This window comes from Phoca vitulina, unplaced genomic scaffold (assembly GCF_004348235.1).
Source record: "Phoca vitulina isolate PV1807 unplaced genomic scaffold, GSC_HSeal_1.0 scaffold25, whole genome shotgun sequence".
In the NCBI taxonomy this organism is placed as follows: domain Eukaryota; kingdom Metazoa; phylum Chordata; class Mammalia; order Carnivora; family Phocidae; genus Phoca; species Phoca vitulina.
The window spans coordinates 7002655-7030547 of record NW_022589728.1 but is presented as its reverse complement, the minus strand read 5'-3'; the positions used below and the strand labels follow the sequence as shown (position 1 = coordinate 7030547).

Here is a 27893-nt window from a genome sequence, read left to right as displayed (position 1 = left end):
CACCGTATACAGTTGTAATGTTTCTGGTTTGCTCTTCCACATTGAATAATGCTGGATGATTATGTTCTTTTCATATTTCTTGGACTAGTCATGGCTGTTAAGCATTTTCCTCACTTGCAATTCTTCCTTTCTTTTCTCAGTGTTCCATGTTTCAGTTCATCTTCATAGAGTTTCAACTTAGCTTCATAATCTATTTAATTTTTCCTCTAACATTAGAATTTCTTGTATGGTTTCTTGGAAACCTTACACGTGGTTTAGTAACGCTGACATCTTCAATCATTTAGAACTTTGGATAAACAAGAAATGTATGCTATTCCTATAAAATCTCCGAGCAACCTATCTCCTCTCAGTGCTAAAATTTCTAAATGAATAACAATGGTTTTCACTCAATTACTAGGTGCTGGAATGTTCAGTGGAGGGTAGTTAGTCTTGACGATTTATGCCCTGCTGAGCCATGGTGGAATAGGAGAGTGTGAGAAAAGGCAAAAAGTGTTAATAAAATCTGAATATTAAGTATTAGCAAAATATCGATAATTGTTGGATTGTGTCATTAACACATGGACTTTGTTATACCTTCCTCTCTACAAAAAAAATTTTTTTTGATAGCAAGGATGCAAGCTGGTGGGAGGGACAGGGAGAGAGAATCTTAAGCCCAACCCCGGGCTCCATCTCACAACCCTGAGATCATGACCTGAGCTGAAATCAAGAGTTGGATGTTTAACTGATTGAGCCACCCAGGCGTCCCCTTCCTCTGTACACTTAAGTATGTTTGAAAATTTTCTTTAAAGTTTTTAAAATGTTGAATTCTATCAGTTAAAAAATCTATTGAGAATATGAATCTATTAAGGATATGAATTTTCCCCTTTGAATAGTGAATGAAGTAAATTAGATTAATGAATTTCTTGATTTTGAATCAACTTTACCTTACTAAGTAAACTCTTCTTGGGTCTAAAAGATGGTTATTCTTTTATTATACCGCTGAGATTGATAAGGAGTTTTAAAAAACCAATCAATCTTTTTTTAAGATTAAAGACTTAATTAATTTATGTGCGTGAGGTGGGGGGGAGGGGCAGGGAAGGAGAAGGAGGGAGAGAATCTGAAGCAGACTCCATGGCGCCGACGTGGGGCTTGATCTCACGACTCACGATCTCAAGATCACGACTTGAGCAGAAACCAAGAGCTGGATGCCCAACTGACTAAGCCAGCCAGGCACCCCTATCTATCTTTATTAGGAAATTATTTTTGTCCGTCGTGAAGATTTGCAGAATTTGCCTGTAAAATTACTGAAATCTCTTAAGAGTGGCTTGTTGACTATATTTTCAATTTCTTCTTTCATTTCTGTTCTTTTTCATTTTCTTCCTTTCTTTGAGTCAATATATTTTTCATCTCCTGTAAAAAAAATCCATCCATTTCATCTAGTTTGCAAATTTACTGAAACTCATTATCTTACCACTGTCAGAATGCAGTGCTTTAAGTTACTGCCTGCTTGTCTGAAAGACAAAAGTGTAATTGCTTCTGGGAGAGTTGTATATTTAGGGTCATAAAATATTTGTAGAGACTTAATTTTTCAATGTGATAGCTGATTAATATGAGGCCTAAAAACATGTATTATAAAGACTTTATTTATTTGTCAGAGAGAGAGCAAGTGCACAAGCAGGGGGAGCTGCAGAGGGAGGGGGAGAAGCAGATTCCTTGCTGAGCAGGGAGCCCGATGTGGGGCTTAATCCCAGGACCCTGGGATCATGACCTGAGCCGAAGGCAGACGCTTAACCGACTGAGCCACCCAGGCGCCCCTAAAAACATATACTGAATGAATGCTACCTATTTACAAGATTTTTTAAATACACCATTGGTATGTATTAGCTCAGCTAGTCCGTTCAGATACTGGCATATGATCTGATTAGCCGAACTAGCTTCACGTATCTTTTTTCTTTTGCCTTTACCGTATCTGTGGGAGAACTCTGTACGCATTTCATTTCCATTAATTCTCTCTAAATACCATGGAGTCAGTGCTTCTTTATCTTTGCTATTGTTTTCCTCTTTAGGCACGTATATGGCATGGACTGCTGGGCATCATTTCAGTGTGTGTTGGGATGTCACAGGCATAATGCCCCAGTGACTGGCTGCCTTTGTTTGAGAAGTTCTATGAATGCAAAACCAATGTCAGTGACCTCAGAGGCTTTATTCTATAATTTATGGCATTTAAAGAGCAGCCTGAGGAAATAGGAATAACCTAGGTTGACAATTTATTAAATAGTCAGATCTTAACCAAAAGATAATTCTACTCAAACATGGCTTTTCCCAATTCCTAGGAACCTGGCATTTAAGAGAGTTCTTTCAAAGTTCAAGCAAAAGCCAAGGCAAACTCTTAATCTTGATCATACGCTTTTAGTAATTTGGAATCAAAAGTAGTATCTTGTTAGAAAAAAATATAACCTGACCTTAATTAGCGCAGAAAAGTTATTTATGGTAAACTTAAACTTGGTGCTTGGATGATCATCAACAGCTGTTTATTTTCATTATAGTTTCCAACCTCTGAAAACAGCCATTTTTGAATTACACATTGGGAATATGATGACACATCAAGTACTGTATGAAAAAAAACCTTCCTTCTTAAGGCCTAAGACCTGTTAGAATCATATACAAGGGTACAGACTCATAGACAAGATGCCAATGAAGGAGAACCAAGAACCTTAGAGGGCATAAATTCAGAACCATCCTCAGCAATTCTTAGAAGATGATCCTACCATCAGGGGACAGTTCAGGGCCCTGAAAGTTAAACCAATGTATAAGGAAACTAGAGAGGCCAACTTCCCATGAAGGCAACCCAAATTTCAACTCCATCTATACAGCCTCTGAGTTCCTTTTTCTTTAACACACCTTGGCTTTTGAAGTATTTTCCCGTTGGGCAGTTCTCCATTGTGGATCATGGGTGTATGAAAATTAATAAAGGGAAACCTCACTAAAATGGAGTCGGGAGACCAGAAGGGGGAGCTCTCACCCCTTACCAGTTGATGTCAATTACAGGAAGAATTGCCAATTACACACCCCAACTGAAGAATCCCCAACAGGAAAGAATCATCAATTACAGGCCACAACAGGAAAAGATACACATTGCATCTCCTCCAAGAAATCAACTACCCCAGCAACCCAGCCAATGAGAAACCCTCATCACCCTGAACTCTTGCTTTTCTCAAATGGACATTTTTTTCCAAAACAACCCCTCCCTTAGCTTCCTCCTTCTCCATAAAACAACATTCCTCTCCTTTGTTGGGGACTAGCCTACCGTTTTTTTGCCATGGCTTGCCTGTCCTAAATTGCAATTCTCTGCTATTCTTGAATAAACCTGTTTTTGCTGGTAAAATAACTTATTTTTATCACTGTAAATTTCATGAACTTCTGTTTTCATTTCCATTATTCTTTATTTATCTAACTTTCTCGAAAACTACTTTGTTAGCTTTCTCCCTCACCTCTGGCACTAAATTCTTAGTTGATTTATTTTCCATCATTGCTGTTTTCTCATTAATGCATTTTGGGCTACACATTTTTATCCAATTACTGCTTTGATCCTAACTATGAGTTTTGATATGTGGCACTACTGTTTAATCTGAAGAACTCATCAAATGTAAGCTCAGATTTCTTTTTATCCAAGGTTTTTCAGAAGTTTATTTTTAATTTCTTGACTAGCCTGTCATTAGCTTATATATATATTTTTGCACTGATTAGAAAATGTGGCCCCTATGACTTTCCCACTTTTGAATATATTGAGATTTGGGGGTAACTTTCAAGGTTTAAAAGGATGTAGCTTTGCTTACCTTTAGTTTTATGTTTTCCAGAATGTCGTATAAATGAAATCCTACAGTAGGTAGCCACCTCTAGAATTTTCCATTCATTTTCTAGGATCATGATGTCATTGGGATGCAAGAACCCATTAGCCTGGTCACTTGCCTCACAGTGGAATCATTACCTCCCAGACCAGTGGGGTCTCTCTGATTCTTTAAATATTTTGGAAAGATTCTTTAAATTGTAATACAGATAAGAAGGCTGTCGACACATTTAAAACATCAAATGTTTCACAAGAAAGATGGTTTATGAGTGGGAGGAATTGTTATGCAACCCTCTCATCTGAGATAAGGAAGAGTGGGAATGGGGTGGGCACAGAGCACAGGACGCCTTGCATCCTCGCTACCCATGAGCTCAGTCATTCCCACACCTTCCTTACCAGATGTTGCAGAAGTAACCGATTTGTGTTTTGCCCTTCCTCGGTTTTCACAATGAAGGAGTTACAAATGAAGTCCAGCCGGGGTGGGAGGTGAAGGCCGAAAACTATTTCTGGTACTCTGTAGCTTTAGTAACTCCAAATATACCGACTCTCTAGGCTGACTACAAATAAGCGTGAGACCCTGAGCGTGAAGCTTCCTCTTGCACTACAATGGCGCACGCAAATTGTCCCTTCTTTCCCGTCATGCCCTGTAGCTCTCTCACCCTGTTCAAATGATTGGGTCTGTACCAGCAACAACGCTCCCTTCCTCGGAGCCACTTCTGTTCATCTGCCTTGCACTGCTTGCTGACCTCTCACTGCCAGTGGCGCCGAGCCCCACCAAAAGAGCGGCGGTGATACTCCAGGAATATTCTCTGTGCTGCAGCCTCAAGAGACATTCTCGTTTCCTTGTTCTGCAGTAACACTGCTGAGTATTTCACAGCATTTCTCCTAATTTTACCCTGATTTTGATCTTCCTGCCATTTAAGTTTCCCCAGCCTGGAAAAGCTTTTTCTAACATTATTTTGCCCTGGATGCACGATGAGTTTTCACAGATGCCACCTGTAGGTCTATATTCTACATTCTCCTCCACACTGCCACAGGGCAAGCACACCCAGGGTGTGCTCAGCAGCCACGTGGCAGACGGCTGAGTGTGAGCCTCCTGGAGGTGCTGCACACGTTTGTTCTTCAAGTTGGGCGCTCACTGGCCCGGGGCAGTGGAGGAAGCTAGGATCCAGGTCCCTCTCAGAGGGCGCGTAACTTCTGAAGAACTGGAAGAATTCAAGTAACCAGGCTGGGGAACTGGAAGTGTTCAAAGTCCTTACACAAGTTAGAGGGAGGTGCAAATTGGGTGTGATCAGCACTGGGCTTCCAGGACCTGAAGGGGGTCGCTTCTGAGGGTGTTTGGCTTTGAGGCTGGTTAACCCACAGGATGTCTCTCTCATTCAAGAATCTATACCATGAAGCTTGAAAAACAGACCAACTGAAATCAGCAGGGCCCATCCATTCACTCCTCAACGCTCCCTGGGTTCAGCTACTTAGTCTGAAGACACCAACATGTGAACGAAGCTTTCTCTGAGTCACAGAGTCCAAGCGTTAATACCAGATCACCTGATGCTAATTAAGTCACAACCAAGCCCACTGCCTGCCCAAGGCTTCCACCTGTTACTCTTAGCTGCTGGGAAATAAGCTGAACCCAGGTCAACAGTGATGTTTCCATTTTGTTTAGCTGGATCCTGAAATAAAACCATTTCAAGTTTGAGGGAATGTTGGCACATTACCCTGTGGTACAGTCACCACCAGAAAGAAGTCCAACTCACTCCAGCTCATGAAATATTAATGAGGAACTGGAAGTTACTTGCACTGACTTCTACATGGTCAAATGGACCAAAACTCCAATCAGAGCTGTATCTTCCACTTTATATGACACAGAGAGCTAACAGTTCTTAGGAGCTCATGGGTTAGTGGGAGATCTTAGCTCTTCCTCTGTGCAAAACTATGAGTCTTCAAAAATTTTTGTCTTTTTATTGTCTGAATAATTTGGGGGCTATTTTAAGAAAAAGCTAGTTCATTGTTCCAGGAGGGGAAGTCAACTGAAAGCTTACTAATAACAATAGACATTTTAGAATTAGAATTACTTCCAGATGGATGCTTACACATGTCCTCACCTCTTAAAAAAATACGTATGTTACCATCTGTTTTGCAGTGCCTCTGAATGGAAATCTTTACTCTCCTGTTTAAATAGCTGCCACCAAGTTTAAGACTATAATAGTAATGTCTTTCTTTTCTTTTCTGCTGTTATTAAATGGATGTATTGTACAACTCAACTTTTATGATTGCCGATGGGAAATATTAGAAATAATAAGAGTATGATCTGAAGGGAATTAATCAATTATGCATGTTTTAACTTGTTCTTTCTTAATATCAACCAACAATTAAAGAACATTTTGCGAGTACTGACTGAAATCTTTATCCCGGGCTTTCCTTATCCCAAGAGACCACGGGGAATTTCTCAAGGAGAATGGAGATGGGTGCATTCCCAATGATAACCTAGTTCAGGAGCACCTTGGAAAGTACTAAACGCGTATTAAAATCTTTGTCTGTGGGGCTGCTTTAGGAAATCTTCAGATCATGAAGGAATGTGTCAGGCAGTCATTAACGGTTTGCTTGAGAATTTCTGCCAGCTTTTTTAGTGTTTCTCAGCAAGGAATAGGCTCTCTAACAACAATATATGAGTGAATTGCTGCAAATTACAGAATTTAGCTTTTTCATTCTCATGGCAATCCATAACCTAACTACTAAAACGGGGAATGGCACACACATACCCCCAGAAGAGATAAAATAATGAAGAAAATGCCAAGTGTGGTGATCATACGGCACAACCTACATTGTTGATGGGAGTTCACACTGGTACGACCCTTTGGAACACTCACACAATCTACGAAAGCTGACCATATGCACACCCTCTGACCCAGCCATTTCAGTCCCTAGTATCCACTCCCCAGAGAGGTTGCACCAAAAGCATGCATTAGGATATTCTTGGATGTACTACACATAATCGCCTAAAACCACTCAAATGTTCCTCAATAGTAGAATGGATAAATTGTGGTATATTCATACAACGGACTATGATTCAGCAATGATTGATCTACAATTACCTCAAGATGTGGACGAATCTCACCAACAACGTTGAGTAAGAGAAGCCAGGCAAAACAGACAATCTACCGCATGGCTCCATTAAAAGAAAAATACAAGCCCTGGCAAAACTGTTGTCCACTGTTAGGAGTCAGAACAGCGCTTCACCTCAGTGAGGAGGTTTCTGGGAACCTATAATGTGCTGCCGCCACGGTGCGGGTGCGGGTTACAGGGCTGTGCTGAGGTGGTGAAGACGGATGAAATCGTATGTGCCCTTTTCTATTTGTATAGCATGGTCTTAAAGAAAGCTAAAATGAAGACAAGGCAGGCTAGAGACATGATAATGACAGACGGGTGGAAGAGAGGTTTCTAATTATCTGGATGACTGTCACCTGCCAGGGCATCTGACGTCATGAGCCTCCCAGGGATCATGAGGCAGGGGAACAACGCGCCTGGGAAGATTTGGCAGCACTAAGAGCCTGCATGCCAGCCTCCACGTGCTGGCTTGCCTCCTCTCTCCTCTTTCAGCGCTCCTTTTTGGTTTACTCTTACTGCAAGGTGTTTGCCTTGTGCTTTCAATGTTTTTGACCCTTCTGTCAGAGGGCCAGAAAGCATTATGGAGGAGGAACTTTTCAAAATGTGTAATAGTGATTGAGATGGTGTCCATTTCATACAGAAATCCTACCAAGTTCTTGGCATAAATCTGGAGCCCAATAAGCACAATCATGGCCTTGCGAAAGATTTTTGTGTGCTCCGGCATTGTTGGATATTGTCCACAAGACACTGTGGGAAATGGTGGCAGGGATATGCTCTTCACATCCTTCCTGGATGCTTCCTTTCACAGTTTCTCAAACGTGGAAAATATGCCGAGTCTTTGATGATGTTGCAGGAGGATCAGGCAAAGAATGACCTGATTAGGGGCGCCTGGGTGGCTCAGTGGGTTAAGCGTCTGCCTTCAGCTCAGGTCATGATCCCAGGGTCCTAGGATTGAGCCCCACGTGGGGCTCCCTGCTCAGCGGGGAGCCTGCTTCTCCCTCTGCCTGCTGCTCCCCCTGCTTGTGCTCTCTCTCTCTCAAATAAATAAACAGAATCTTAAAAAAAAAAAAAAAAAAAGAATGACCAGATTATAAATCTAGGGTAAAAAGATTAAAAATATGACCATGTTGTTTGTTTTCAAAGGGTTTTCCTGCTCAACTGGTCACACATGTATTGAGCTCCAGCTGAAGCAGTCTGTGTTGCAGGTGGGGGGTGGGGTGGGGGAGCTGCGGGGTGAGCCTGCCTGTCTCTGCCAAGGGCTTATGTTCTAGGCAGAGAAGCACAAAACCATGACAACAAATAGGTGAGATGCTAAAATGGTTGATACCCTATAGCATGATGAGGGGTCATGGCCAGGGAGGGTCTCTGAGCAGGGGACACCTGAAGTGAGACCAACGATGTGGAGGCGGATGCACACAAATGTTGAGGGGGGGGATGCTTCTAAGAAGGAACTGCAAATACAAATGATACTGGCCCGTCCCCGGAACATGCAGGAAGGGTGGTGAATGATGAAGGGATGGAGGGCGCTGAGGACACAGGAGTCAGGGAGATGAGAATGGGCTGGAGGCCTCAGAGACCAGAGAATTTCTGGAGGGGAGCACCAGCGTGAGCCAATGGATGGGTCACAGGCATGGGTTTCAGGACGAGGTTTCTGAGGAGGTGCAGTGGGTCATGGCTGACCCTACGGATGGTCACGTGAGTGAGGGCTGAGGTGTGGGAGGGGAAAAGCCTTTTGGAACTGAGAAATCAAGAAGCTGAGAGACCAGAGGGGAGCACAGATCATTTACAGGGATGTTGAAGAAATAGGGAATGAAGACAGGGCCAATGCTGGAGAGGAGACGATACCCACGTGCTAGAGTCTTCTACCTGAGGGCAGGGGCCAGAGGGTGAGCAGATGACGGAAAGGAGCAGAAGCAGAGGTTCACTCTAAGGACATGCATTCGAAAGAAGTATTTTCTTTTTTTTTTAGTTGTGGTAAATTTACATAACATAAAATTTATCATTTTAACCATTTTTAAGGGTACAGTTCAGTGACGCTAAACACACTCACACTGCTCTCCAACCATCACTACCATCTGTCTCCAGAACGTTTTCATCTCCAACTGAAACTCTGAATTCATGAAACACCAACTTCCCATCCCCACCTCCCCCCAGCCCGACAACCACCATTCATTCTTTGTCTCTAAAATTATGAGTCGTCTAGGTACCTCGAATAAGTGGGACCATACAGTATTTGTCGTTTCGCGTCTGACTTATTTCACCTAGCATCATGTCTTCAAGGTTCATTCATTTTGTAGCTCGTGTCGGAACTTAAGAGTAGGGTGTTGGAGGGAAGAATGTTTTGGAAGTGGCCACAGAGACACCCACCTAACTTCTAAGAGTGGAACTAAGTGGTAGAACTTCAGTGGAAAAACGTCTGCAATTACCAGGGCCATGGGGGAAAGTGCTGTCTTCCGAGAGTAGCCAGATTTCAGTGAGAGAAGGAAGGGATGGTGAGACACTTGTGAAAAACTGGGGCATTCATTTTGCTGGCAGACTGAGTTCCAGAGAGCACCGTGGGCAGGAGGCAGAGGGGCGTGTGATGGAGCCAGATCACGGAGGTGCGCATCCCTGTAGTGACCAGGATCAGAAGCCAAGTGGGAATACCAGGTTTATTTGGAGAAGTCCTGCAAGTCTTGGGCTGGCACTTAAAGAATAATCATTGAACAATAATGAGCAATTGAGGGGCGCCTGGGTGGCTCAGTCGGTTAAACATCTGCCTTCGGCTCAGGTCATGATCCCAGGGTCCTGGGTTGGAGTCCCACATTGGGCTCCCTGCTCAGCGGGGAGTCTGCTTCTCCCTCTGTGCTCTCCCACACCCTCTCAAATAAATAAATAAAATCTTAAAAAAATAAATTAATAAAAAAATAATGGGCAATTGATCCAGAATTTCTACAATGGTGTGTGGCGACCTGTGTCATGTAGGGAAGAGATCATGGGGCTTCAAGTTAGAGGGTCTACTTCTACTCTGACCTTTGCCATTCGTGTGGCGTGGACCAAACTACTTCATCCTCCTAAGCCTCCACCTCCTCATCCAGATATCAGCCACCTGGAGACTGGCTGAAAGTCGTAAATGAGAGAATGTATGTGAGAGGTCTCTGAAAACTAGTTAAGTGCTACTCTAATGCCGTTATTATTATTAGTTGAACTTAGTACTCACTGATGATATGTCATGTAAAAGACAGAATGACAAATATGGAAAGTCCTTAAATTGTGTGTGTATATGTTTTTTTTTTTTTTTTTTTCTTTAAAGTAGGCTCCACGCTGGGCATGGAGCCCAACCCCGGTGGAGCCTGAACTTTCGACCTTTGATCAAGACCTGAGCTGAGATCAAGAGTCAGACGCCCAACCAACTGTGCCACCCAGGTGTCCCTAAATTGTGTGTTTTTAAAAAAGGATTTTATTTATTTATTTTGAGAGAGAGAGCGTGAGCATGAGCAGGGGGAGGGGTAGGAGGAAGGAGGCGGATGGGGAGGGGCAGAAGGAGAAGGAGAAGCAGACTCCCTACTGAGCAGGGAGCTCCACTTGGGACTCGATCCCAGGACCCTGAGACCATGACCTGGGCTGAAGGCCAATGCTTAACCGACTGAGCCACCCAGGTGCCCCCCCTAAATTGTGTTTTAAGATCATAAGCAAATCCATCTTATACCTTTGTATCTATATTTAGCAGAGAGTGAAACAGCAGGGTCCCCACTTATCCACCCTCAGACATCTGGCCCCTGGACCATTCACAAACCTAGAAGAAACCTAAAATGCCTCCTCCTGCTTGCAAGTGGTAACAAAATAGCTGAGAAGAGGAAGAATGGGGAGACCTGCGAAGAGGAGTGTCATTGTGTTAGCTTGCCAACCAGAGCTAAGGAGCTTTTGCACATTCACCGGGGAAGCCTGGGGAGAAAACCTGCTTGAGCCCTGGGCAGGAAGAGGTCCGAATCCAGCCCTGACTTTTCCACTGTCAGGCTTTGTGACTTCAGCAATGGGCCACCTTCCCAGGCCTCAGTTTTCCTGTCTGCCAATTGAAGGATGATCACTAGCTTTTCTTCTTATTCTAAGATGCTATTAGACAGGTGAAGCATGCAAACATTGCTGAGTGAAAAAAAGCCAGATATAAAAGGCCACATACTGTAGGGCTCCTTTTACATGAAATATCTAAAAGAGGCAAAGCTGTAGAAACAGAAGGTACATCAGTGGTTGCTAGGGGCTGCAGGACACAGGGGCTTGGTGGGTGACAGCTGGGGGTGTTGGGTTTCTTCTCAATGATGCAATCATCTAATGTTCTAAAATGGATTATGGTGATTGCTACACACTCTGAATACATTAAAAGCCATTGAACTGTACACTTTAAATGGGTGAATTGTACGGTATTGTAAATTATCTTCCAATAAAATATTATTAAAATGCTGTTACTTTATATAGACTTGTCACCTGAAATGAATGTAACACTGTGTCAACTACAATTAAAGCAATTTTTTTTAGATGCCATTTTTCAATTTACTTTAAAGGCAGCATGTTGGGCTGCATGAGTCCAAAAGAGCAGGGATACTGGTTGTAAGTTCAGCTCTGGCCCTAACGTGGTGACCCTACATAAGTCATTCGCCCGTGCTGGGCTTCTGGTGGCTGAGTCTTTCCTACTTGCTGTTTCGACAAGTTAACGGTCACTGGGCACGGTATTTAACTGGGCATTGTTAATTTTGTTAGGTATGACAAAGGAATTCCATGACTTAGAGCCAAGACACATGAAGACAAGGAAAGAAAAATACGGAGGGAAGAAGAATAGGGAGAGAGAACACGGGGTGGGGAGGAGCATGTGCTGTGCAGTGCGCTGGGAACAGCGACACACCAGTAACACAGGCTCGCAAGCGGCGATGGGGAGAGGGCTGTGGGCGCATCATAGGGCGCTGGGGTGTAGTCGGAGCGTGGACAAGCTGCCCGACTCCTGAAGGAAACGCTACACCATGGCCCAGAACTGTGTACAGTGCCTAATATTTAGAGTTTTTCAAGTCTGTATTTGAAAAAGGAAGTGTCATGAAAATAGTTCCCCAGGGGCACCTGGGTGGGTCAGTCGGCTAAGCGTCTGCCTTCAGTTCAGGTCATGATCCCGGGGTCCTGGGATGGAGTCCCGCATCGGGCTCCCTGCTCAGCGGGGAGTCTGCTTCTCCCTCTGCCTCTGTCCCTCCCCCTGGCTTGCATTCTCTCTCGCTCTAACAAATAAATAAAATCTTAAAAAAAAAAAGAAAATACTTCCCCAAACATCATGTTACAGTGGGAAATTCAGATGAACATGCCAGTCACCTTACATAGCATTTCAGTGCTCTCTTGTATATGGAAGTTGGTTGGTACAAAAATCCAGAATGCAAGCTCTTTCCCTGGTTAAAAGCACAACAAGTGCTCTTTCGCCCAGAGAATGATCACGTTTATAGTCTTTCCTACCAACAGTGGAGAAGTGGTTCCCAAAGTGCATGTGGAGAAACAGAAATGCGTGAAGCTTAACTAATTACATTTCAAATTTTATTTGATAGAGAAGATAGTGAATAAATGCAATTAATGTTGCATTGGCCCTCACTGTGTTCAATCTTGTGCATATTTCATCTCTCTCTCTGGTGTTGAAATCTAAATAAATCTAGAGCCCAGAGGGTATCATGTATTATGCATGCTTCAATATAACCCTAAAAATGTGAACTGAAATTTGATGTGAATTTAAATCCTCTACAAACTCACACTTACGAAAGTGTCTAAAGTAAGGATGAAACATTAAGAGTGAAGCCAGTTTCTTCTTTGGTTCTGAGTGATACAAGGAATATACCCTCCCAACAAGAAAAGGGATAAAGCCTCTCTGTGGTCTCCTAATTGGCCCCCCTATTCTCAGGTACACTCTGGATACCTTTCCATACTAGGACAAGGGTCTGGAAACATCTGATATCCTCAGATGCATTTCTGGAGGTGATACAGTGTCCTCAACCCAGAGAGTTCTCCAAATTAACAATGTGGAGGGGAAATGCAACATTATCACCATCATCCTTGCTCAAGGCCAGCCAGGGAAGCTGCAGCTAGGAGGCTGTGAAAGGGCAGGGATGGGAGGGGTAGGAGGGGTGGAGGAAGTAGGGGTACGGGGGTGTGGAGGACTGCAGATCAAGGAGGCATTCCAGCCCTGCTGAGGGACAGGACATCAAAGGGCCGGCCTGGAGCACACATAGTCAAGATCTTTTGGCAAACAGAGGCTCCTGTTACCCTTGCTGCATATGCCCAGACATACCTTGTGCCTGTTAGCCACTCTGCAAATGTTGAACTGACCTACCAAGCTTTCGAAAGGCCCTTAGGAAATAATGTTCTTAGTATAACTAAAAGGGGCTGGTCATACAGACACGGTGCCCTTCTGATGCGATGCAGTAGGGAGTTCAAGCACCACCCAGGAAGTGGTTTGGTCAAGTCACTGAACCTAAGTCTATTCCAGGCTTTGGATCTGACATCTAGTTTGCAGAAATTTAGGAATTAGAGGAACAAGTTCAGCATCATGAGGAAGAAGTAAATAAATTCATAATATAGGACAATCCACGGGGCAGTGGCTCCAGTTTCTTCCCCAGGTTAGTGTGTGAAAAAGAAGATGGAGAGTAGACGAAGCAGACAGAGACTAAGGAGAAACGATGTGATATGGCTAGTGTTAGGGACTGAATTGGGTCCCCCTCATTTTATGTTGAAGTCCTAATCCCCAGTACTTCAGAATGTGACTGTATTTGGGCACAGGGTCTTTAAAAGCAGTGATTACAGTAAAATAAGGCCAATGAGGTGGGGCCACGATCATAACTGACTGGTGTCCTTATAAGAAGCAGAAATTTGGACACGAGAAAGACACGGAGGATGCACGTGCACACACAGGAGGAACATGTGAGGACAAAGAAGTGTATGTGCCAAGCCAAGGAGAGAGTCATCAGGAGGAACCAAACAGGCCAACACCTTGATCTTGAATTTGTAGCCTTCAAACTGTGAGCAAATAAATTTCTGTTGTTTAAGCCACCCAGATGGTGGTATTTTGTTATGGCAGCTCTAGCAAATGAATACAGATGTTAAGTGATGCTAAAATAGTGTTAATTTTGTTGGGTATGACAAAGGCATTGCTATTATTATATGGACATTATATTTTTAAATGCGCTTATTATAAGGTTATCAGGTTTCTTAAAAGTAACATTTTTATTTTAACTGTCTTTTAATGAGTAACATTTGTAATGCAGCTTCCTATCATTGTCCCAAAGCAATTAGCTAGAACTATGGAAACTCTTACGGACAAGGCCTCCTTCTTTGATCACAAGCAAGAGTTAAGTCCTCACCCAGGGCTGCAGAAGCCCCCCACCACTCTGGTCCAGTCTGCTGGGGTTCTCCTAACCATTCTGTTTATGCTGGCCACAGATCTTACAGACATTAGGCCTGGATGACTATTTGCTAGTTGAAGAACGAATTTTTCACCAATTACAGCAGATGGGTTGTGAAATGTGTTAATGTACATGCAAATTAAGGATAATGAAAGTGTACAAAAATCTGTGTTCCTAAGTAAGTAACTAGCCTTCTGGACTCCTTACAGGTCTGTCTGGGCAAATTTTTCTGCCGTGTCTCTTTTTCCACAAATTCTACCTTCTCCACGATCCCTCAGGGGATAGAAGCATTGGATCCTCAAACTTTGCCTCATGTCCATTATTAGGTGTTTTCATCTTGTGATGATAGCAAGCTCCCATCCTATTTAAAGCTTTTAGACTGTAAGTGATTTGAATCTCTGAAAGCCTCTAGCATCTGAGTTATACACACAGACTTTGTGCATATTATTTCCCTCTGGCCCTTCTTCCTTAGTACTTTTGGGGCTTGTTAAATGCCCTTAAGTTTTCCTGTTCACATGAAAATGATGAATGTTAAAGTGGTGGATACCAAAAGGAACCTTAAGTTAGATCCTCTGACTTCATTTCCTATAGGAGATTGTCTTTAATTGAATTTTTGGTCTTGTCTTTCTGAAAGTTTTTTCTTAAGAGTGCACAGTTTTTCTAAGAAATAACATTGCTAGTGGTTGAATGTCAGATTTACTTTCATACAGACGGTTTCCTACAAAAATGTAGTAATACTTCACACCTACGTTTAGGTTATAGATGAGAGGGAGGCAAACCTTTCCTGTAAAGGACCAGAGAGTCAATACTATAGCCCTTTCGGGGGCCTTATGGTCCCTATAGCAACATCTCAGCTCGGCCTCTGTTGGCACAAAAGCAGTCACAGACATCATGCCACTGAATGAATGTGGCGGGGTTCCAATAAAACCTATGGACATTGAAATTCAAATTTCATAACATTTTTCATATGTCATGAAATATTCTTTTGATTTTTTTCCCCCAGCAATTAAAAAATGTAAATATTGAGCTTCCTAACACATCTAAATGCTGGGAGGGTGGTGTTCCCACAGAGGGCATGGAAGCTCCACGCGCCTCCCCCCATGCCTGTCCTTGGTATCTCTTCCCTGGGCTGTTGCTGGGTTACTGACTTCCTCCATGCAAGAAGGAATGCTGCTAGCAGATTGCCTTTGGATTTGAACTATGATTCTTCCCTGAGTCCCCAACCTGCCAGCTCTAGCCCATCAAGATTTTGGATGTGCCAAGTTTCCACAATCATGTGAGCCAATTCCTCAAAATAAATCTCTCTCTCTCTGTCCATACACACACACACACACACACACACACACACACACATAATTTTTAAAAAATGTAATAACCATTATTAGTGTGCAGGTCATACAAAAACAGGCAGCAGTCTGGATTTGGCCCATGCACCCTAGTTTGCTAACCTCTATAGTAAATATATAGAAACTCTCAGTAGATTGTTTACAGTTTTAGACAAGGAAGTGCAGATTCTAGGGCAGTAATATCCCATTGATTATGCCAAAGAATTTCCCACCATAACCTCACGAGAATGTAGTGTACCACAGCACAGCAAGCTACATATCATAAAGAGTCTAACAAATGCCATTTCTGCCTCCAGCCCAGGCCAATCCCTTCATTTCAAAACACATCAAACCAACTGCCTACTCGCCGCCACGGTTGGAGGTTTTGTGGACATCTAAGACTTTAGGGTTTAGAGGAGACTCTTGAGTCTCCTCTTCTGCCCCGTTTCCTCTCCAATCTTCTCCAAGTCCATACATGGTGCCCCCATCCACCCACATCCGAGGAATCACCTTGATTCTTCTCTCTGCTGCTCAGTCATTGGCAAGCTTGCCATTCCAGATTGGACACAGGGTCTACTCACTTCTCTCCAATTCCACTGTCCACCCAGCCCAGGTGGGCACCATCTCTTGCATGGACCACTATAGAGAGCCCCAATACCCCTTGTACTTTATTGCCTGCAGATTTTCCACTACAGTGGCAAGAGCTGAGTAGTTGCAATAGAGACCACATGGCCCATAAAGTCTAAAATATTTACTGATTACAATAGAGTCCACATTTTGTGAGTCCCCTCCTGTGGCCTTCAGTGGCAATCTATGACACTGGAAGAAAATCTAAACTCTTTATCAGAGCCTACTTTTTCCACATATGGTTTCCAAATAACGCAATTTCTCCTTTATCTATATGAGCAAAGGTAGTAGTAATCACACCTTACATTTAATTCGTGAAATGATTCCATGGAGCAGATTTCAAGATCCCATTTTATTAGTGGGGAACTCACACTCACAGAGCTTGTGTGATATGCCCAATTTCCCAAAGTCAGTCCCCAAACAGACTTAAATCTAGATCATTTGGCTCTAGGCTCAGGTCTATCCCACCACCCCATAGTGCCTTGCTCTTCACACCACAGCTGTGCATGGGCCATAGTTAGGCAGGTTTGGGTTATTTTTGGATGCCCATCCGTAAATGTCTCTGGAGTCGTTTTTCTAGCAGGGCTGCTTCTCATTAGAATGGAAACTCCAATGTACCACCAGTTCCATACTCCCGTAGTGTTCCCAAGACAGTCTCTGGGGGCTGAGCTGATGTAATGTTTTTGTCTGCTCTTCCCAGGGTATGTGTGGGAGAATCTCTGGTCCTCAAGGTTCTGGTTTTCTACAATTTGTGCCAAAATAGCTACTGAATTTTAGGTTCCCATCCCCCTTGGCATGAAGTGTTAAATAGATATGTAAAACAAACATCTAAAACTGAAAAAAGTTCAAAGAACTGAAATGTCTAATGGTTATGCATTTCGGCCTATCTGTAGTACCATAGTTACTTGATAATATTTTTGTGAGACGATATAAGGCAGTTAGATACAGAGACCCAGAAATAAAACCCCCATCCTAAGGGATACATGAAAAGGCTCAGAGAGTGTCTGACTCTTGATTTTGGCTCCAGTCATGATCTCAGGGTCCTGGGCTAGAGCCCTGTGTCGTTGGGCTCCGTACTCAGTGGGGAGTCTGCTTGAGGATTTCTCTCTCTCCCTCTGCCCCTTCCCCCAGCTCGTGCTTTCTCTCTCTCTCTAAAATAAGTAAATCTTAAAAAAAAAAAAGGCTCAGAGACCAGTTTTTTTTTTTTTTTTCATTTATTTATTTGAGATAAAGAGAAAGAGCAGGATCAGGGGAGCAGAGGGAGAGGGAGAAGCAGTCTTCCCACCGAGGAGGGAGCCAGACACAGGGCTCGATCCCAGGACCCCGGGATCATGACCTAAGCCTAAGGCAGATGCTTAACCAACTGAGCCACCCAGGCACCCTGATGACCAGTTTCCATTAAGAAAATATAATCTAGGGGCACCTGGGTGGCTCAGTTGGTTAAGTGACTGCCTTCAGCTCAGGTCATGATCCTGGAGTCCCAGGATCCAGTCTGGCATCGGGCTCCCTGCTCAGCAGGGAGTCTGCTTCTCCTTCTGATGCTCCCCCCTCTCATGCTCTCTCTCTCAAATAAATAAAATCTTCAAAAAAAAAAAAAAAGAAAATATAATCTATATGTAGCTCCTGATTCTCAGAATACATATGATATATTTTAAATAAATAAATGTTCTATCTAAATTAGTATTTATAGTTTTTTTAGGGGGATAGAGGAAGAGAGGGAGAGAATCTTAAGCGGGACGTGGGGCTCGATCTCATGACCCTGAGATCATGACCTGAGCCAAAATCAAGAGTTGGACGCTGAACTGACTGAGCCACCCAGGGGCTCCATAAATTAGTATTTATAATTTTAATACGTTCATGATTCTGAACACATCACGGAAAGATAAGGAAAAGAAATAAAGCCTTTTCTTTCATTTATGACATTTGTTTAATATGCCCAGGTGAGCTTTTCACTTTATTAGATTTTGCAGAATTTTACCTTTTTCATACCTTTTTGTACCCCTTCATTCACCGTTAACCCAAATTTATTCAACGTTGTCTGGTCATGATGTTCAGATGTTTTTGTTACGAAGTACTTGATTTCACCGAAACAATAGCACAGTCTAACTAGTCCTTTAAAGGGCCAGAAGTGACTTAACTTCAACAAAGCCTTAGCTCTAGTAGGAATTTGATAAATTCCAGTTTGTTTCATAACCAGATCCTATAATTCTTATGCTTTGACTTAAATCTGCCCACAAAACTGAATTTGGAGGTCAGGCCAGCGAAGCCCACTCTCACTGTGCTGAGGAACTAAAGCCTGAGATACATTGTGGCCTTGGGGACACAGACCTGAGGTGCTGTCGTGCTCTCTCGGGTTAGGAGATGCCTGTGTATCCCAGAAACACCCATCTGCCTCTAAGACTACTATTTTCACCTTCTATTTCACCTTCTATGTTTCCATATACTAATGTAGTCTTTTTTTTTTTTTAAGATTTTATTTATTTGAGAGAGAGAGAGAGAGAGAGAGAGAGAGCATGTAAATGAGCGGGGGTGGGGGGTGGGCAGAGGGAGAAGCAAACTCCCCACTGAGCAGGGAGCCCAATGCTGGGCTTGATCCCAGGACCCTGAGATCATGACCTGAGCTGAAGGCAGATGCTTAATCGCTTAATCAATTGAGCCACCCAGGGGCCTCTAAAGCAGTCTTTTTTTTAAAGAAACAAATGCGTAAGTCAAAATAAAAGTGTGGCTTGTAACAGAAAATTTAATATGAAGATTAATTATATTTGAATCATTCATGGAGATAATGTTAAAATTACTCCTAGCCCCCACACAGACTCTCCTCTCAAAAATGAACCAGCTGTCCTTTCCAGAGAATACTGGCAGACTTTTTAAAGTATTTCTTAATACTGTTTTCTTATTGGCAACATCTTATAATAAACCATATTGGTATGACACCAAGTAGTCAGTTGTGGATTTACAGAGAGCAAACTATTTTGAATATAATTCTTTCTGTTACTAAATTTTATTTATTTTGTGGTCTTATAAAACACAAAAATTTTGGCAAAATATGAATTCATAAACTTATTAAGTAATATTTTCATAGATATTAAGTCATAGGTATAGGCTTTTTATATATTACAAAAAACTTTTTCAGAACCTTGTTTGAATGGTAAAAATCTTAAAATCTGTACCAGATAGAAATATATCAGTATAAGTGTTTAAAATAAAATTATACATGTTCAGGGGCCTAAAATAATGATGGATAAATATTAGAGGAATAATGATAACAGGTTCCACTTACTGAATGCTCTCCTGAACCTTCTGCTGCACATTTTTTACTATAAAGTAAGTATAATTATTCCTATTATACATATTCAGAATTGGAGTCTCAGAAAACTAAGTGAGCAAAGTCAAAATTCAAACTTGGCTTTCTTTCATACCAGAGCTCATGCTTTTTACACTATGTACCTGCAATGTGAAGCATAAAGAGTTGCAGGGATCATACCATACTTCTTTTCCTTCTAGCATTTTTAAACTCATAAAACATATAGTACACTTTATAGTTGTAAATGGCAAGATTTTTTTAAAATAGCAAGATTTTTAATGTTAAAATTTTGAGTTATATTGGAAACAAATGACGTTATAGAAAGATAAAAATATGATCCAAAGATAGAAAGAAGGAAAAGAAAGAAAAAAAAGAAACTTAATTCAGGAAAAATATCGTCAAGAAAAAAGACAAAAGGTCAGGGCAGACCACAGTTTCTTTGCACCAACCAAAAGGTCATATAAATAGAATCACATTTCTAAAGACATCAAAGAGCTGTGGAAGCAAGAAGATTAAATTAACTGAAATTTCTGAGAGACGGAGCTCTTCAAAAGCGAGCAGTCTGTCATCAGGTGTTTTTTCCCCTGAGGGCACTTGCTGACTCTAGGCTTGGGTTGAGAATATAAAGGAACTCCATAGTCTCATGTGGGAGAGCCAGTCCCCATGTGTAACAAGGCCATCCTCAAAACACATGCCTGGCCTCCTCAAGACATTTACCAGATATGTAAGCCACCTGGGGAAGGTGGGCACAGAAAGCAAGCTCAAAACCTCTGAAGGGGATATTAAGTTTCTCAGTCTTTCAAGACTGAGGAGTTAGAAACCCACTAGGCTCTAACTCTGAAGCCCAGGAGAAAACACTTGAAAAATAGGAAAAAGCCAGAGGCTACCTATGTCTTATTAAAATTGCAACTGGCCCAAAGTCATTCCAATACCTGTTAGTACTGAAGTGGTTAGCCCCTCATCCTCACACAGGAAACCCCTCCAAGGGAGAGTCCTTGCTGGTGGACGATATTATCTGAATCAACACAGTTTCTTTGTATATGATGTGTACACATAGTAAACATTAGGAGGTATGTGAAGAGACAGAAAAATATGACAGAAGAAACAAATAATAGATATAGACTCACAAACAATATCAATATTGGATTTAGTAGATGAGAATTCGATGGACAAAACTGATGAAAAGATGGGAGAATTTCATCAGAGAATTTAAATGTATTAAAAAGAATGAAATAGACTAATACATTGTGAACAAAACACTTTCTGAAACTAACAACTCCCTAGATAGCTTGACAGAAGCCTGGGCACAGCAGAAGACAAGTTAAATAAAATAATGCATAGGTCAAAATAAAGTATTCAAATGGAAGAAGAGAGAGAAAGACCAAAAAAAAAAAAAAAGATAAAACAGCACAGAATAAGAAACACAGGGGAAGAAAAGGAAAGTCTAACATATGTAGAATTTGAGTCCCAGAAGCAGGAGAGAAAGAGAGAAAACAGGCAAGAAGATGCTGAGTGAACATTTCCCAAAATTGATGAATGATATCAATCTACAGATAAAAAAGCTCAGCGCTTTGAAAGCAGGACAGATACAAAATCACACCACATTTATTCTAACTGTGGCAAGTTAAAAACAAAGAGAAGAATTTTAAATCAGTCGGAGGAAAAGCCATGTTACCTTCAGAGAAGCAGGACTTTTCAAAAGAAACTACAGAAGTCAAAAATAATGGTTTGAAAAGTAAAGGCAAGGCACAGCCTGGGATGTGCAATACACACAGACACATGCACATTTCTGACAATAACTTATACCCAGAATATATAAAGAACTCTTCTGAATGAAAAAGAAGACAAACAACACAATGGAAAAATAGGCCAAAGACTAGCAGAGCCAGTTTATTTATTTATTTATTTTTAAAAGATTTTATTTATTTATTCATGAGAGACAGAGAGAGAGAGAGAGAGAGGCAGAGGGAGAAGCAGGCTCCCAAGGAGCAGGGAGCCCGATGCGGGACTCGATCCCAGGACCCTGAGATCATGACCTGAGCCGAAGGCAGAATCTTAACCATCTGAGCCATCCAGGCACCCTAGCAGAGCCAGTTTATAATAGAAGATATACAAATGGCCAACAAAAAGATGCTCAACATCATTAGCAATCAGAGAAATAAAAATTTTAAAAAGATTTTATTTATTTGACAGGGGGAGAGAGAATGCACACAGGGGGAACAGGAGAGGGAGAAGCAGACTCCCCAGTGAACAGGGGGCCCAATGCGGGGCTCTATCACAGGACCCTGGGATCAGGACCTGAGCCAAAGGCAGATGCTTAACTGACTGAGCTACCCAGGAACCCCAAGAAATACAAACTAAAACCATAATGCATTACCACTACACTGCCACCAGAATGACTAAAATTAAATGGGTGGACAATGCTAAGTGTTGGTGAGGACATGAAACAATATATTGCTGGTAGGGTTGTAAATTAGTTTGGAGAACAAAAACAGTTTGAAAAACGGACAGTATCTAGTAAAGCTAAACATACACTGGATCTATTATCCAGCAATTTCACTCCTGGGCATCCAATGGAAATAGGGCTTATGTTTGTCAAAAGACATGAATAAGAATATTAATATTAGCATCACTCATAATAGCCCCATACTAGAAACAACTCAAACGTCCTTCAATAGTGAAATCGATAAATGAACTGTATTGTGTTAGCACAAAGGAACACTGGACAGCACTGAAACATCACAATATGTGCAACAATGAATGTCAAAAAAACAATGCTGAGCTAAAGAACCAGATGTAAAGAATATGTACTATAAACTTCTTTTTGAAGTTCAGAAAAGGCCCAGCTAATACAGTTGACCCTTGAACAAACAACATGGGGGTTGGGGCGCTGACTGCCCCCATGCAGCTGAAAATTTGCCTATAAATTTTGGCTGTCCCCACACTTAACTATACAGCGAATACTGTTCAGTTAGTGTTAGAGGTGACAGGCACAAACCGAGCCAAACCACAGAACAAGGTGTACCCCTCTACTTCACTGTTGTGCTGACCTGCTGTTGTACAGCCCAGGACCCCAGGAAGTCAAACTGCTAAGGAACTGCATGTGATGCGGTTGTCTAAATTCCAAATACTAAGATGTATTTTTAAAGGATTTTACAGTTTAGAGTAAAATGAAGTAATAAGTAGAAATCGAGCACATCCCAAACCAGAACAGTTAACTGGCTTTAAAAATCATTGAGGTAACTCAAGTAAAATATCACTGCTAGGCAATAGAGCATATTACTCCTATTTCACAAATGATTCCCCATGCAAATAGCTAGAATCTAATCATCGGGATTAGAATCAGGGCAATTTATTCTATGAATCCATCACCCTGTAATATTCCCTTGTGCTTTCAGTCACATCAAACTTTATTGTGAATGGCTGCCACAAAAGCCCATTCGATTGTACTATGAACTGACTCATCCCATGCAGCATTGTCCAGATTCTTGAGCTGCTCAAGGTAAAATGCAGGGACCATCTCAGATAGGTGCCAGGTAGTCAGTGACTCACACTTATTGTACTAAATGCTAAGCTCTGACTCAGAGTGAACCCTGTTAGTTGCTGACTGATGCTATACGTATTTGACTAGAAGAAGCTCACACGGTGACTCACCTGGTGGTACACTGAAAACCAATCTGAAATATTCCCAATTGGACAGTGATTCACATTCTAATCATACTGGGACTTGACTTAACACATGTGGTTTCAAAACTCGGTTCTGCTGAACTGGCTTGGGAGATTGCTACAAAGTTACTCCCTACTTAATGCCCTGTATTTCTGTCTAAAAACACCTGGTAAGTATGCAGAGGTGCAAAGTCAAAGGTAAGATACCCAGTTCATGCACTGGAGAGAACCATGGTTTCCTTTTTCAAGGAGGCAAGCACGGTTCCTAGAAGTGCTTTCTCTGGAGGACACATCATTCCTATAATCCTAAATAACTTTGTAAGGCCAAATGCTCACTTGAAAGGCTCTGCCACTGTCTACAATTCCTAAACTGCTCGTGTGAGGGCTGGACCTTGAAACTACCTGCTGTACCTGTCTGTGGAAGGTGAATGTCATTATACTGCTGCATGCAGAAATGAAAGAACTGTAGGATTTTAGGAACTGATATTCAAGTGCTTGGAATGGAAACCATTATTTACCAAGCCACTGTGTTAAAATAAGAAAGCTCCCCTCCCCCTGCCCCCGTTCACTCTTGCTTTTTCACAAAATCTGGCTTAATAAAATCTCCTTCTATGTAATTTTGAAGGCCTTTCCTGAAAAGCTCTCTTAGAGTCAGCAGGAAGGAGATTTTAAGAATTTAAGAAAAGCTCAAAAGTCATTTCTAAGGAAAAACTGCTACAAGGGATTAAGAGAATATGCAACCAAATGTGTACTCCAGTGGGACCCTGAATTCCAGTGCTGGCTCAGCCTCTTAGCTTAATCTGTAATCTTAGCCTACTTTACCTAAGTTATGCAGTCCTACCTTCTGCGGTGCGGGACCATGATGAAGCTGTGGGATAGTAGCCAAATTACTGTCTGGTCTTTCTTGTGTTGTATATAACACATGCTTGTATATTTTCCCTTATGTAATGACTTCTAGTTTCCTATTTGTTAAAGGTTCATAAACCTGTAGTAAACAGGAACACATCAGTGTGGTGTATAACAGCCTTGGGGGTCGAGTCAGAAGACCTAACTCTAATCCTATTTGGGGCCCTATTTAGCTGGAGATCTCCAGTAGGGACCTCTACCCTCTCTGAATGTTCCCTCAGCTGTAAAGTGAAGGAATCTGACTTTTATCATTCTATGTATTTCTTTATTTTTAAAGTGGTCTCTGTGCCCATTGTGGGGCTCGAACTCACAACCCGGAGATCAAGCATCTGAACCTGTCAGGCACCCCTATCTTTCTATATTCTTGATATTATGAGTATTTTGGCTGAAATGTTTACAATCATTTTAGAGAAGTTAGCATTTCTAGCTTCCAAGGTAAGTTTCCAGATTCTTTTAAATACAACTGACCTGGTGCAGTATTTTAATGTAAACCTTGGATTTTCTGTATATACCATGACCTGTGTATTTTTTATGCACATCTGTTTTACAAAGTGAAATATTTTTTGAAGGTTAGAGATAATTTTAAAAAATGCTGTTTGAAATGTGTATATAAGTATTTCATAATTATTTGAAATAAAAAGGGTCCAGATGGTGTAGAAATGCACTGTATTTAAAATGTACGTATCAACATAGAAAATATTTACTGTTTTTCTAATTTTGGTGATGGACATCTTCTACTTTATTATATATACTCTTTATAGCATACCCCAAAAATACATTTTGTTCCTGATCTTATACAGTATTTTGAAGGCTACTTAGCCAATTTTGCATAAATATACTAATAGTAATACCAGCTTTTGTTTGGTATGTAACAGAGCTCTTCATTTTACAGAAGATAAAACAAAGGCACCAAAACATTAAGTTACTTGCCTGAGGTCACACAGCTAGGCTGGGATTTGAATCCAGACAGTTACAGAACCCAGAGCTCTGACCTATCAGGCAATACTGCCTCTCAAATGACGAGCCATGGGCCTCCGCCAGGTTCAGAAAAGGAAAAGAAGGGAGGAGAGAGTTTCCCTCTAGCGCTCTCCTCCTCCTGGATAGAAACTGCATTCACTTTCACTCCTCTAACTGTCCGCTGCTGGCCGCGAGGCTGCTGCAGTAGCACCCAGGGCTCCCAGCCCGCGCCCGCGTCGCCGGCTCCGAGCACTATCCACCGCCGCGTCCCGCCCGCCGCTGGGGTCGCGCAGGGCCCTGGCTGCTCGCCCGGATTTTCTTCCGAAACTGGCGAGTCGGGGAAACCCATTCCTGTCTCGGAGCGCCGCCTCCCGCAGGGCCCCTTCCCGCCCACTCACCACCCACGCTGGGTGGGCAGGTCGCGGAGCCGAGACTCCCCAGTGCCCACCGCTTCCCGCCCACTCCCCCGAACGTGGAGCACACAGATCCCGCCCGCAAAGGCCCACCCGCTCCGGCTAGCTCCTAGGCCCCTCCCCCCGCCCACTCCCCACAGCTAGGGGAGGGGAGTCGCCACGCACACCCATCCTAAAAGGTCCCCCGATCCCTTCCCGCTGGCGCGACGCCCCTCTTAGGTCTCCCGCGCGCCCACGCCCCCTTCCAGTCTCCGCAGCCTGGCCGCCGCGACACGTTCCAACTTACCGAGCGCAGCTCCGAGAGTGCAGAAGACTCAATCGCCCGGGTTTGTTCAAGAAAAACACCCGCGGCGCCTGCACCTTAACCAACTTGGCGCGGGCCAAGGGTGGGCGACAGTTCAGTCCATTAGGTTTTCAAGAGCGTAAATGCGGGCACCGAGTCAGATCCTCCAGGGCGCGTGTGCAGGCACTTCCCGGGTCCCCCGCCTGAGTTGCGCTTTTCTTAAAGGGAGGTTCTGCGATTCAGGGAGTGTCTCCTCTTCCTACCTGCGCTCAAACTGCCCGCCTCCGGCGCTCGGCCGGGTGAGAACGCCGACGTTTCCACCGCCTGGAGTTCCCCAGATCTACTTTGGGGGTCAGTACGCATTTTAGACTTTAAAGTCTAGGCTCTCGCGTCCCCTACCCACTCACTGACCCGAGGCCACAGAGGTTGAATCATGCGGACGCCCTGCTGGACCCGGCAGAAACTGATCCTGGTGGCTGGACGCCCCCCTTGACACCCAGTCACACCCTAAGCCCATACACCCACACAATACGCACTGACTGACCTCCGGGGCTGAACCGGCGGATGAGGAGACCGACCTGCACCCACTCCCCCCATTGCGCCGACGACCAGAGCTCCAAGTGCTGCCCTGCGTGCGCGCCCCGCTTGGCCCCGGCCACCTCCCAGCCCGAGGCCTTAGAGTGAGTCCGAGAGGGGGAAAGGAGGATTGAAGATGCGGGGTACTCACGATTTCACCGTCCGCCGGGCGAGCAGCTCCGGCCAGCTCGCCTCCGTCGACCGTGCGCATGCGTCCCGCGTGTGCCTTATTTTTTTTATTACAATACCAACTGGTGGCCTTACTACGCCCGCGATTGCTTTCCCCGGTTTTCCTCTTCTTCTGGCTCTCGGTCTTTCCTCTCACCTTCTTCTCCCTCTCTCACGCTCCCTCAGCTCTGCCTCCTCCCCGCCCCCTCACTCCCGCCTCCCCGGCCGGGCTATCCCGGTCTCGCCTCCCTCTGGCGGCGGCGCGCTCCACTGCGGCGGAGGCTGAGGGGGTCGCTCCAGGCGCCAAACTGGACCCAATCCGCTGCGGGACTGTAGCCCCTTCCTCCAGCCCGGAATTAGGCAGAATCCAGAGGGTGGGCCCTAAACCAGGCGAGCGCAGAGAGCGTCTGCAAGACCCCCTCTGCGCTCCCTCCCTTCGGCGCGCGGGGGCTGAGCGAGACTCGGCTGTGCTGGAATGCGTGCTCAGACCTTGTGAATGAAGGGGGGCGGAGGGAGGTGCAAGTGTGAGTGTACCGGGGGGTGCGCCGCGCGCGGAGGGCGTGCTCTATCCCTGGAGAGTCACGCCGTGGCCTACCCCGCCTCTGGAGGGCAGCCCCCTACCTTCTCTCTTTCCCCGGGTGCTTCTCCGAGCTCGGCACCCTTCCCACCCCGGTACTGCCTCTGCTGGTCCCTCACTGGAAAGGAGTTCCACGCCCTCTTCCTGCCGCCGGAGCCGGAGGCCCCACTAGGTTGGGGGTAGGGGTGGGGGTGGGTGGCTAACTCCGGATTCCGGATCCCGCTGAGACCCTTGGCAGCTGCCTTCCGTCCCCAGGGGCTCCGAGGTCCAGGGCTAGGGAGAGACCTGGGGGTGGAGCGGAAAAACGCTGCCGCCCAGCTCCGCGGGCCCAGACCACCGCGTATCCCTATAGATCCCGCCGTGTGCCCTCGCGAGCGAGATGCCGACCGACCGCCCGAGCCCGGCGCGGGAGCTTGGAGGGCTAAACTGAAGCTGGAAGCTGACCTGACACAAAAATAACATCACGTCATTTCCTCCCCGGCCTCCAGAGTCTGCAGACGCTGAGAGGGCAGGGGAGTGGGAGCGCGAGGAGGGGGCAGAGGCGGGGGAGGCTTGGTAGGAAGGGGGTTGAGCGACACGTTGAGAACGAGAGTTTGAGAAGAGACTCAGAAAGGGCGAGGACTCCCTCCCGCTTCCACAGTTTCCATTGACAGTGGAAGGAAATGGTCCGGGAAAAAGTAGCTTCGAGGGTCTACTGCGGAAAGGGGGTGTCAGGCTAGGCGCCGGCTCCTTTTCCTTGAACTAGCTCAAGCCTCTCTTG

General features: G+C 44.0%; 1 protein-coding gene across 4 annotated transcripts in view; it reads right to left on the bottom strand.

Annotated features, from left to right (window-relative positions):
- RGS20 (regulator of G protein signaling 20) overlaps positions 1-27893 on the bottom strand; it is a 70914-nt gene that overhangs the window by 18226 nt on the left and 24795 nt on the right. The window contains exon 1 of one of the 4 annotated variants that reach the window (XM_032421601.1): positions 26540-27835. The exons of 2 other annotated variants lie outside the window; for them this stretch is intronic. In XM_032421601.1, coding sequence (XP_032277492.1) covers positions 26540-26599 — 60 coding nt within the window. In that variant the 5' untranslated portion in view covers positions 26600-27835. Of the gene's footprint in view, positions 1-25815; positions 26518-26539; positions 27836-27893 lie in introns of those variants that run through there. One more of the 4 variants, XM_032421602.1, reaches the window with a different exon arrangement.